At 42.6% G+C, this 13,144-nt stretch overlaps 1 protein-coding gene across 1 annotated transcript in view; it reads right to left on the bottom strand.

Moving 5' to 3' along the window:
- The window catches only part of FTCDNL1 (formiminotransferase cyclodeaminase N-terminal like), a 59,607-nt gene that overhangs the window by 43,228 nt on the left and 3,235 nt on the right, over nt 1-13,144 (bottom strand). The window contains 1 exon segment of the mRNA XM_075180073.1: nt 2,561-2,656. Within this exon segment, the coding sequence (XP_075036174.1) occupies nt 2,561-2,656 (96 nt within the window).

Below are 13,144 nucleotides of genomic sequence, written 5' to 3'. Positions count from 1 at the left end.
AGTGAATGGTCTACTCACCTCCTGTAGTCATTTCTATTATTATAAATATCTAAACAATTCTGACATCATTATACTAACAAAAAAAGCAGAAATAAAACATTATCTACAGCTCCTAACTGTCCCGATTTTTGGTAGGACATCCCAATTAGTGGGCTGCAAAGGGGGCGGGGCCTAACCATAAGAGGGTGGGGTTTTATCCAATGTGTACATTTGTTTGGGCGGAACAGGGGTGTTTCTTATTTTGTCCCAATTTCGTGATTCCAAATATTGGGAGGTATTAATCTACATAACAATCTACATAACTCTCAATAACATTTTACCAAGAACATAATGCTCTCCCGATTTACCAACTTACTTTGTATTTCAATTATCTTGGCAGAATGACTGATATAGAAAACAAACAAAAACAGTTGATTATGATGTTGATTACTTAATTCAGACCAATTTAGGCTGGCACACCCTACAGGAAAAATTCTAACGATACGATAATTTTAGCGATTTTACCACGACAGGTGGTGGAAAAAAGTCCCCTTCAGCATGCTGATTCATGTGTAAATGCTATACACAAAAAAGGCACAGGTGGGACCCTCACATTGCTTAGTACATGTATCCCCCCCCCATCAATTTTCCTCTTACCTCCTGTCAAGAACTCCCACTCGTGGATTGATGATCAAAGAGTTCTCCTGTCAGTCATTGTGCAGAGGATGAGCACCGACACCCCTCTCTCCTCTCCCCTCCCCTACCCCGGCTGCTCCCCATGTGTCCCTGGTACTGCTGCTGCTGGTCCAGGCAGGGACACATCCCATCCCTGCCGTGATGACTCAATCTCAGGTCCTCTGGCTGCTTGGAGGGTGCAAGGTCCTCAGCTGCTCTGCTTCCAATGTGCAGCCTGGATCATTGCTTATATACATTCATTAATGTAATTTACTGTTGATATCAGAGACAAGTAGAGGATATGTTTATTGTGATGAACTTTTTGTGAAATAAGGATTCTAACACTGATTAGGCAGGGTCATAGACACGAATGAGCTCAAGACAGTATTCTATACTGCCACATGAACAATTTAAGCAAGAAAAAGGTCAGTGACATAAAATGATCGGAGAGACACCCTTGGTGGGACTACACACTGCAGAATTGGAACAGCATCGTTCCATTGTTGAACAAAATTTTTAGTTCTGTTTAAAAACATTGTTCAACAATATAATGGGCTTTGGAAGGTACACACTATTGTCATATCAGGCCAGCTGCTCGTTTATCATCTGATTGGCCAGATAATCGTCTGAAAACACTGTAGTGTGTCCCCATCCTTAGTATATATGGCAATTAAGTGAAAGCAAGACAATGCAAGGTGTGTCATATTGGGAGACAAGCATCCACAAAATTGAAGTTGATCTGTCACCATACTGACATTTTTACTTATTTGTTTATCATATATTTTTTCCCATTCACTAAGGAAAGAGCCTGCATTTTAGTGCACCCAGTACAGTAAACAGTTAATTTGGGAAGCTATATCTCTCCAGTGCCAGCACTACCGGTGCTCCTGACTGGTCCAGAAAACTGACATATAGATGGGGTGCTGGAGAGACAGCTGTCCCATGAAGCTTAATTGGTGGGCTACAATGCTAAACCTCTTCTGGGTAACATGCAGGGGCAGGTAGGTTTTCATTTTTACAGAATAGTTCTGTAATTTCTTTAAGCCCATAGCATATTATAAAAAATAAAATCCACATTGTGGCAACAAATGCACTTTACAACCAGGGAAGCACAAATCTGGGCCTCCTGGGATAGTCACATTTCAGAACAACCTCAGAATCACACACTGCAATTTTTATGAGGACTAGACCTTATTGGCCACAAATTGCAGATAGTGTGGATACAAATTGTGATCCTGGTTTACATCTGATCTGGATCATTCAGATACTAAGACTGGTGGAATACACAGTTGGTCGATGACCTCTATCTTCTCCTTGCCTAACAGATTATAAACTTGCGAGCATGGCCCTCTTACCTCTCTGTATGTATGTATTACCCAGTATTGTTCCCAATTGTACAGAATTACGGAATCTGCTGTTGTTATAAAAATAAATGTTAATGATGATGATGATGATGATGGGATCACCGCCTGACTGCACTAGCTGAGTCCACCGAGTAACTAAACAGTATATCTAGCTGCTCAAGTTGCTGGATCTCCACGTGTATGGACCTCATTGAATTACTTTTGATTTCATGAATGTGATCAATTGGAGATAACAAAGTGTCTTGCTCTCAAGTCCTGCATCTATACACTACCAGTCAAGCCAAGAGAGTTCCATAGCACACAGGTGCCCAAATTTGTTTCACAATGGTTTTCAAATTGGCCTTAAAGTTTAAAAATTTGCAATACACTGTTTAGTATTTTTTTTAAGAGGTTTACATTTGAACACAGTAATTTTTGTTGTTCACATTAAAAAAAAACAAAAAAACACTTCAGTGCTATAAAAAGTAGCTGTGAAATCAAACACATTATATATGTATGACATAGCATTTTAATCATGAACAAAACATATATTTCACACTTACCTATTTGCTCAACTGTAGAGACAACTGTGATAACTGACCTGTGGTAGTCATAATTGGAAAACATGTTCAGCACAGATGTATCTGGATGTTTTTTACCTGTCATAGGAAAATAAATTACTTTCCTCCTGTTTCAGATTTCAAATAATGACACTTAATCTTGTGTGCGATCATTAGCTAGTAAATTACAGTATTCAAATCTGGAGAGCATATTTCCAGAGCATCGGCAACTGGAAGTCAGGGCCTGACAGATGTGAAGAAATGACACCTAAACCATACCTAGAGACCTGATGCCACAAATGCACGCACAAAAATGGTTTAATATGGTCTATAAAAGGTAGGAGTAAGTGGCAGTTAAGAAGAGAATGAGAGTGGGAAAAGCACCCTTGAGAACTAAACATTTCAGGCAATAGATAAATGAAGTAATAATAGTAATTATTATTACAATGGCATCAGATTAACATGCCAATCCTAATCCATAAACCGTTTATTCTTTATGTTCATTTGTTATTCCCACAAAGTTATACTAATACGAATCTAGGCGATATTAGAAAATAGTTCTAAGAAATTATGATGTACCCTATAGTACTGTCCAAACTATTCATTTACGTCTCATTGGAAAGCGATTCTGCTGGCCCTGGAAATTGGCTACTCTTGTACCAGTTCTCTCTCACTCTCTATCTTGTTACAAAGTATACGACACATAGTGATATACAAAATGAATAGCTCAGAATATACCGAGCTAGGCACCAAACCCAAAATAGAAACAATATGGAAGGAAAGAGCAACACAATGATTTCTTTAATTTGATTTTGACCCATTAGAGAGACTTCCTTTCCTATTTGGGAGGAATGCTTCCTTAGTATGGAGGCTTGTGCTTTGTTTGGGTTATTTTAAGGCAAAAACATATATTCTATTCTCATGATCCATCTGTCGGTCCATATGTATTAAAGAGACCATTACTACTTGCAGCATGACTGTATTGTGCTTGAAAGTGTTCCACAGTTAAATGTATAATAGCATCACAACTAAAATTCTGATAACCTTAATTTGAAGGTTAGTGCACATGGGTGGCTTTAATCCATTTGTCTTGTACTTCAATATAATTTATTAAACTAAAGAGAGACAGGAGGGAGATTTCAGTGCTCCTGATGGCAAAAAAAACACCACCATGCACATAGGTTTCTTCACATAACGCAGGCCTAACGTAAACATGAATGAAAGGACAATGCCTTTTCTTTCACTTCCATGTCCATCCTGCGCTATGTGAAGAAGTTTATATGAATAGCTTATTTTTTCCATTGATCCATAGTGTGGCAGAGTCTCTCTCTTGTCTAACAGAAGAAAAACATGATTCAACATAGGTAGATAAAGACTAACCATGTTCACATACCTTAAAGGATAATGCAGATATTTATTGGAGCGGATAGAAAATGCAGTTGGTTAATGACCATTATATCATAGTGTGTGTGGTCATTATCCACCTGCAGCACTTGTGCCCCACAAACAAGATATAAATATGGCAGCTCAAGTTAGGGGATCCGATCTGTGTGCGTATGGACACATTTTGATTAATCTTGATCCCATGCCTGTGATCCACTTGAGAGATCAAGAAAAGCAATAATGAATAACTCTTAAACCCTAACTCACTCAATTACTCTCTAATTCTTTTATTGCTAGTTCCATCAATTCCATGAATAATTTTGCCCACTTTGACAATACAGTCCAACTTATAAAATCTCTTGTTAGATATTTTTTACTTACAATTTTGGTCACTTATTTCTTTGGAACAATGAGGATATAAATTAATAACTAAATGTTGCAAGACTACAGTGCATGATGTGCTCAAAGCAATCGAAAGAGAAAAAAAACACATTTTCTGACATTTTCTTAAGGCTTACCCAGAAAAAAAGAAAAAGATTGAACAGAATAAGTGTAGGCAGGACTTGCTATCAGCATGAGCCTGTGCAGAAGTAAATTGTTTTATCCGAGTAATGGAGTATAATAGCTGTAATTTCACTTGAACAGAGGCCACTAATAAGACTGATAAGCATTCATCTGAGGCCCAGGGTATCCCACCAGCACACGGCTGACAGACTGCTGGGTGCAATCACTTAAACAAGGAAATACAGCGTTGGCCTCCACCGATTTGCTAGGCATTGAGGTGTTTAGTAAACTGGAATGGGTAATGAATACTATGGTGTGTTGTTGAGTACCAGAGATCATTTCTGCTGCCAACCAGACATACTCTACAAGTGGATAGTTGTTGAATTCCTTGGAAAGACTGCTGCAGAGCTGCCTGGGTAGTCCAAACTGAACATACCCACATATATTGAAATCCAAAGAAGAAATATAAATACACAAGAAAAAAAATACATGGACTGGAGGCTCACTGCTACACATAATCATATCCTAAATGAACTGTTACTGTATACATCATAAAACAACCAGTAGAAATATGAAAACAGGAGAGGAGACTGGCCATTAATATCAAACTTGACAAGTGCAAAAAAACAGACAGTTATTACTGTAAGAGGTCAATTTAAACTCTAATAAACAGACCACAATAATATTCCCAGGTATGAGAAGTAATTACAGTATACAAGTACAGGCCTAATGATCAGATTGGCTAATGCATGTGTCACGAACCTACCTGCTCCCCGCCGCTCTGTCCGGATGCCGCACTTCCGGGTTTGGCGGTCACATGACCGCAACCTAGAGGCGGGGATTTTGAATCCCTGTCAGCATAAAAAGCTCACTCTGACACGCGCTATGTGTCAGAGCAACACTTACCTGTTCCTGGCTTCTGTGCTTCGTGGATTGCTGTGTCTTCCTGTGTGCTGATCTCTGCCTGTTAGACTATCCTGGCTCTCCAACCCCTGTGTACCGACCCGGCTTGCTGACCATCCCTCTGTTCTTGTGACCCGTGTACCGACCCCGGCTTGTTTGACTCCGAGTTGCCTCCTGATTCTGCCTGACTCCATTCCTGTGTACTGAAACGGCTTGTCTGACTGCGCATCTTCCGCTACACTCCGCTGCACTACATCTTGGGGCAAACCTGAGGACCGCGACCTGCGACTCCTGGCAGCGAAGCCCACCCCGCCTTGCGGCGGTTCTTGGTGAACACCGGGGAGATCGTTATACTCCGCGCCTCAGTTAAGCCAGCGCTAATCAAGATTAGTAGTAGTAGAATCCAGTATCTGTTACAGTTTGCTCTGACCATGGACTCCGCAGCAAAAGATCTGTTGGAGCATTTAGTGGGAAGGATGGATAAGCAAGAGGCTAACCAAGAGCAACTTTTAAAATTCCTCAATAGTTTATCCACCCGGTTGGATGTTGTCCAGAACACCCTAGTGGCTAGTGGACCACCTGCGCCGGCAGTGGCTGCCCCAGAACCCCAGCCCGTAGCGGCAGCTTCTTCCTCGCAGTTACGGATACCTAACCCACCTAAGTTCGATGGGGACCCCAAATATTGCAGAGGATTTTTAAATCAATGCTCCATACAAATCGAGCTATTACCCGGGAACTTCCCTTCCGAAAAAGCAAAAGTGGCCTATGTGATTTCTCTTTTGTCCGGTCAAGCCTTAGCATGGGCTTCCCCTTTATGGGAGAGGGATGATCCCATTCTATATAACTTCAACACCTTTTTGTCCACTTTCAAGAAGATATTCGATGAGCCAGAAAGGGTATCTAATGCCGCTACCGGCTTATTAAGTCTTCGCCAGGGAAACCAGTCTGTGGGACAGTATGCGGTCCACTTCAGAACAATGGCCTCTGAACTTCGCTGGAATGACGAGGCTCTAGTAACTACGTTCTGGCAGGGCCTTTCAGACCGGATCAAAGACGAGCTGGTATCTCGGGAACTCCCTACGTCTCTGCATGATATCATCTCCCTCTGTGTCAAGGTTGATTTGCGTTTTAAGGAGCTTAGTTCCGAGAAGGAATAATCTCGGCGCAGTATGATTCGCTTGGCTCCCAACTTCCAAACCCCTGTTCTTCCTCCTGAAGAGCCTATGCAACTGGGGAGGACCCGCCTGTTGTGTCTATATTGTGGAGAGGGTGGCCATCTTCTGAGTTCTTGTCCTAAACGCCCGGGAAACGACAGGGCCTAACGAGTTCGGGAGCTGTATCGTTGGGCCTCTTCTCTCAGTGTCAGTCAGTTCCTTGTACTAGTGATTGCCTGTCTATCCCCATTTCCCTTCAGTTAGGACAGAAGACTTTCCCACAGTCTGCACTTCTTGACTCCGGAGCCGCAGGAAATTTCATCTCTGCCGCAGTAGTTAAACAATTCGCTATTCCCACACAAGCCTTGGAACAACCCATCTCATTGCTGGCCATTGACGGGGGAAGAATTCCTGAGGGGTCCATTCTGGTACGCACTATTCCCCTCTCTCTCCAGATCGGAGCACTTCATCGGGAAAATATCTCTTTTCTAGTAATTCCGAAACCTACCAACCCAGTCATCCTAGGACTTCCATGGCTTCGTCTCCATTCTCCAACCTTAGACTGGAAATCAGGTCACATATTGTCCTGGTGACAGTCCTGCTTCTCTCACTGCCTTCAGAAAGTGGTCCCTCCAGATATTCCCAGACGTTTCCAAAAATTTCCTGTGACTCTTTTGCCTGAACCATACAAAGTCTTCTCTGATGTTTTTTGTCAACAAGAGGCCATTAGGCTTCCTCCTCACAGAATCTGGGATTGTGGCATTGACCTTATACCTGGTAAACCTATTCCTAGGGGCCGTGTTTACCCCCTTTGCCTTCCGGAGTCTAGGGCTATGGAGGAGTACGTCCAAGAAATCTAAAGAGGGGCTTCATCCGCAAGTCTGCCTCCCCAGCTGGGGCTGGCTTCTTCTTCGTAAAGAAGAAAGATGGGGGTCTCCGCCCTTGCATAGATTACAGAGGTCTGAATGCTATTACCATTAAAAATCGGTATCCTCTGCCACTGATTTCCGAATTGTTTGACCGTATTAAGGGTGCCACCATCTTCTCTAAACTTGATCTCAGAGGAGCGTATAACCTCATACGCATTAAGGAGGGGGATGAATGGAAAACTGCGTTCAACACCCGTGACGGCAACTTTGAGTACCTGGTCATGCCCTTCGGGTTATGCAATGCCCCGGCTATCTTTCAGGGCTTTATGAATGAGCTCTTTCAAGATCTCTTGTATCAATCCGTAGTCATCTACTTGGACGACATCCTCATCTTTTCTCAAGATCTAGTATCTCATCGCAGACTGGAGGTCCTCTCTCGTATCCGGAGAAATCATCTGTTTTGCAAATTAGAAAAATGCACCTTCGAGCAGAAACAAATTCCTTTCCTGGGATATATTATTTCTGGCAGCGGTCTGCAGATGGACCCCACCAAATTGAAAGCCATACTTGACTGGCCTCAACCTTCTGGTCTTAAGGCTACCCAACGCTTCCTAGGATTTTCCAATTGCTATCGTCAATTCATCAAAGGTTATTCTTCTCTTGTGGCTCCCATCACTGCATTGACCCGTAAATCTGCTGATGCTAGCATATGGTTCACTGAGGTTATCCAAGCCTTTATATCATTAAAGTCTCTCTTCTCGTCTGCACCCATTCTTCAACAGCCTGATTGTTCACGTCCTTTTATCCTGGAGGTAGATGCGTCTTCCATTGGTACTGGAGCCGTACTGTCACAACGGAGCCCTTCTGGCAAACTTCATCCTTGCGGATTCTTTTCCCGTCGCTTGTTACCTGCTGAGAGGAATTATGAGATTGGCGACAAAGAGCTCCTGGCCATCAAGTTGGCTCTCTCTGAATGGAGACATCTAGTAGAAGGGGCACAATTTCCAATCACCATATATACCGATCACAAGAATTTGCTTTACTTACGTACTGCCCGATGTCTAAACCCTCGGCAAGCAAGATGGTCCTTATTCTTCTCACGCTTTGATTTCAACATCACCTTTCACTCTGGATCCAAAAATACGAAGGCAGACGCCTTATCTCGCTCTTTTAAACCAGCTGATATGGAACCTTTGGAGGACAATAAATTCATTGTAGACCCCTGTCGAGTATTGGCAACTACACGCCTGAACAAGGGTTGCCCTCCGGGCAAAACATTCATCCTGCCACGTCTGCGCACTCAACTCCTTAGCTGGGCTCATCACTCTCTCTTCTCTGGGCATGCCGGCATCCGCAAGACCTGGTGTCACGGGCACTAGGAGTTGCTTACCCGAGTTTCATCAGATGGAACTCTGCTAGAGAGGCGGGGTTATGGCACGCACCTCAAAGCAGGCAGGTGAATGATTGGAGCGACACAACAGCAGGAGAGTAGAGATAGTCTGAGGAAGTCAGCGACTTGCAGCTATGGTTAGAGGAAAGTCAGCGACTTGGAGCAGTAAACTGGAGGCTGAAGATAATGTAGACACGAGGAGTGGACGTGGATAGGTGATGGTAGGTAGAGGAGGAGTCAGTGGTCTGCGTACAGCAAGTTGTACCACTGTAGTGATGGGAAGAATAGTACTGGTGCAGGTAGGTAGCAGGGTAGTCGGTGGTCTGCGTTCAGCAAGTTGTACCACCGCTATGGTGAGGAGTCTGGTCCAGGTGTAGGTAGGTAATAGGAGAGTCAGTGGTCTGCGTATAGCAAGTTGTACCACCGCTGTGATAGGAGGACTTGTCCAGGTGCGGGTAGGTAGCAGGGAAGTCAGTGGTCTGCGTGCAGCAAGTTGTATCACTGCTGTGAGAAGGAATGAGGACTTGTCCAGGTGCAGGAGAGTGAAGTTGAAAGGCAAACTGTGGCTGTATGGAAACAGCGCGAGTAGAGCAATGTCTTGTGAGGCAGAGATGGAAGGCACAATGAATAGTCTGTATGGAGTAGATGCCTTGCAGGGAGGAGAAGCTGGTCACAGCAGATATGCACAATAACGCTAAGTAGTAGCGTGAGGAGATATCGTAGCTTGAGTGAAAGCTTGTCCTAAATGAAGCAATGCAGTAACACAGTCTATATGGGTACTTGTACCCTGTGCAGCAAACAACAATGGATACAACTGGTATGCGAGCAATAGGCAATAGTCAATAGTCAGTAGAGCATACCCAGTTGTGTAGATCCGGAATCAGCTGAGAAGTGAAGCGTTGTAGCGGTATGGGAACCGCCACTGAGTTGAGCAGGGAGCAGCGTGGAAGCTGAAGCACGAGTAGAGCTGCAAGCAGTTTGGAAACTGTACACACGAGTAGAGCTGGAAGCAGTTTGGAAACTGCACACAGGAGTAGTGCTGGAAGCAGTTTGGAAACTGCACACAGGAGTAGAGCTGGAAGCAGTTTGGAAACTGCACACAGGAGTAGAGCTGGAAGCAGTTTGGAAACTGCACACACCTATAGAAGTTCACTGGGAGTGAGACTTCAAGATCAGGCAACTACCTAAGGCTGCAGGTGCCTTAAGTAGGGAGGGGTGATTGATCCATCAATCACATTAGTGGTCAGGTGTAGTTGTTAAAGGGACCTGCGCATGCCCAGTGCAACAGGATGGCGGACGGCTGCGGTTCCACACAGGTGTGAGCGGGAAAGATGAAGAACCACGTACCAGAGTGGAGGCACTCACACTCCGGTAAGTGACACCTGGGACTTGTTGTCCCGAAGTTACTGGTGGCCTTCTTTACGGGAGGATGTGAAGAAATTTGTTTCTGCTTGTTCCAAATGTGCTTAACACAAGACCTCTAGGAAAAGACCTTATGGATGTTTGCTCCCTTTACCCATTCCTGAATACCCGTGGTCACAAATTTCAATGGACTTTATCACAGACCTTCCACCTTCCAAATCCTGTACTGTGGTGCTAGTGGTCACGAATTGCTTCTCTAAAACAGCCCACTTTATTGCTCCTAAAGGCCTTCCATCTTCTTCCTCCTTAGCCGATATTTTTATTAAAGAAATATTTCACCTCCATGGCTGTCCTCAACATATTGTTTCCGATCGTGGATCACAATTCATATAAAAATTTTGGAGGTCCTTTTGCAATAAATCCGGAATTAAGCTTGACTTTTCCTCCGCATATCATCCCCAGTCCAATGGGTCTATGGAGAGAACCAACCAAGAATTAGAAAAAAATGTAAGAATTTTTATCTTAAGTAATCAAGATAACTGGGTGGATCTTCTCCCGTGGGTCGAGTTCGCCCATAACAATCATTTTCATTAGGCCATCTCTAACTCTCCCTTTTTTGTACTTTATGGCTGCCATCCTAGACTACCCAGTTTCTCACGAATCACACCTTCTGAAGTTCCGGCGGTGGACTCTATGTTTCATAACTTCTCTTTTATTTGGGAACAAACCAAGAGGAATTTAAAGAGCGCAACCATTTGTTCCAAGAGATCTTACGATAAGAGGAGGAGAGTAAGGCCAAGCTTTTCTATCGGTGACAGGGTGTGGCTATCCACTCAAAACATTCGTTTAAAGGTTCCCAGTAAGAAATTTGCTCCCAAGTTTATCCGCGCCTCAGGTAAGCCAGCGCTAATCAAGATTAGTAGCAGTAGAATCCAGTATCTGTTACAGCATGTAGGTACTGGTTAAATAAATGTCAATTAAAAATAAGAAAGGTCCCATTTTAAGGGAACATCTCAGGGTTAGTACCACAATATAATGATGGTTTCAGTACAGTGGATGTCTGAACCCCAAGTGGTGAATAAGGTCGGTTACTGTTGTATTTACGTAAAACAATGCAAGTATAACTGCATGTGAAAATGCATATAAACACTATGCATTAACACATGCGTTTGATGTACAGTTCACAAGCGTTATACCTACAGTTGATACATACTGGACACATTTGCCAATGTGTTCAGATTCATGTGTCGAAGCGTTGACCAATTATTTCCGTAACACATTCATTTCAAGGGGGTTTAAAGTATATGGCTATTGAACTGAAAGGGAGAAATTCATATAGTAACTAAATAATTTATTTTAAGCGTGCCTGCCGTAATTGTTTTTATACGTAGAAAGTATTATGAAACATGTAAATGTGCCAGTAAAGGTTTAATTGTTTGTATGCTTAAACATACTTGCCAACTTTTGCTTGCTGGCCTCTGGAAGATCCCGGGGGAGGTGGGCATGTGAGGACGGGCCTCCGTGAATCACAGCATTTTGACTCCGCCCCTAAAATGTCACCATTTTGGCCAATTGCAACAGGGGGCGGGGCCATGACGACACGAAAATTGTGCCACTAAGCCCCCCCCCCCTTCTTTACTAATGAAATTCCAGAAGAGTAGGCAACTATGTGCTTAAACAATTTGATTTTTAAAGAAAAAAAAAAAAAAGTGCACATACAATCCATTACCAGCACCTACATTATACACAATAATCTAAACTAATTTACTACTAAACAAGAGGGGGTAAATGTATCATACCCCGGTTTTGTCAACTCCCGCGCGTTGACAGCTTAAATTTAAAGCGGCGCTGCCTTGTAAAGGGAAGTTTCCCTTTACAAGGCAGCGGCGATTTAAATTTAAGCTGTCAAATCGCCGAACTCGCGGGAGTTGACAAAACCGGGGCGCGATACATTTACCCCGAGGACAGTATGGGGTACTTTACTTTAGCAACTGTCACTGTGGTGTGAAAATTATGTATATGATTACTGTTAGCTTTAGAATGTTGGAGAATGTATTAGGTTTAGAATGTGGGGAGATGTTTGGCGCAATGGAATATTAGGAGAACAGGGAAGTTAGGATTACACCAACTCATATGACCCAGCTGCAAAAGAAAGGCTATACTGGGAGTGGATTAGGACAGGATAGGATTTCTCAAAGTCTTTTTTGGCATGTCAACTCTTAGTAACTGTTTACCAAGTACTCCCTAAATTCTGTTCTCCCATACTACAGGTTTTTCACCCAATTATCATGATAATCACACGATAAACGACTGTTAGTTCCCATATTGCATTGGTGTGTACTCTCCTATGATCATGTTTTCTCGTACCAAAGCACATTTCATTTCATTTTATAACCGGATTAAACATTTCTATAAATGATGGAATGATCTTTTCAGCAGATGGTTATGACAGATGAAAAGCACAGATCTGCAGGTAAATTGTGTAAGTGACTTTCAATCATTGGTAAATCGTTATCAAATCGGGAGAAATTTTCGTAGTGTGTATCTAGCTTAAGGGCAACCTAAAATGTGTGTAAATCTCCCCGGAGGTGAGGTCCAAAAATAGGCAAGTATGGATAAGTCCCTGTACTTTTTGCATATATATGCATGATATTATTAGCATCGTTTTCAAATCAAGCAACTTCATTTTGCAGTTTATTAGTCCTTAAACTCAAGTGTTGTCAATAATGAGAAAACCGCATGATTTGAATGAAGAATTTAAAAAACACATTTCTGAAGCTTGTGTTACAATTGATACATATATAGATTTTAAACTATGAGTAAATCTTCTGTAAGACACACTCTATTTCAGGAGGAATTTGACAAAATATTGATTAGCAGACAGTGTTTTTTAAACACCCAAATGACACTCAACCTATATTAACATCTAGGGTTGTTTGTAGTCCTCAGCTCAGCAAATAAGCAGTCTGTTCCTAGTGACTAGGAATTTGCACCATTAAAAAAAATTGGTAAAATCTAAAAA

Source organism: Mixophyes fleayi, chromosome 7 (assembly GCF_038048845.1).
Source record: "Mixophyes fleayi isolate aMixFle1 chromosome 7, aMixFle1.hap1, whole genome shotgun sequence".
Taxonomy (NCBI): Eukaryota; Metazoa; Chordata; class Amphibia; order Anura; family Limnodynastidae; genus Mixophyes; species Mixophyes fleayi.
This window is presented reverse-complemented; position numbering and strand designations above follow the sequence as displayed.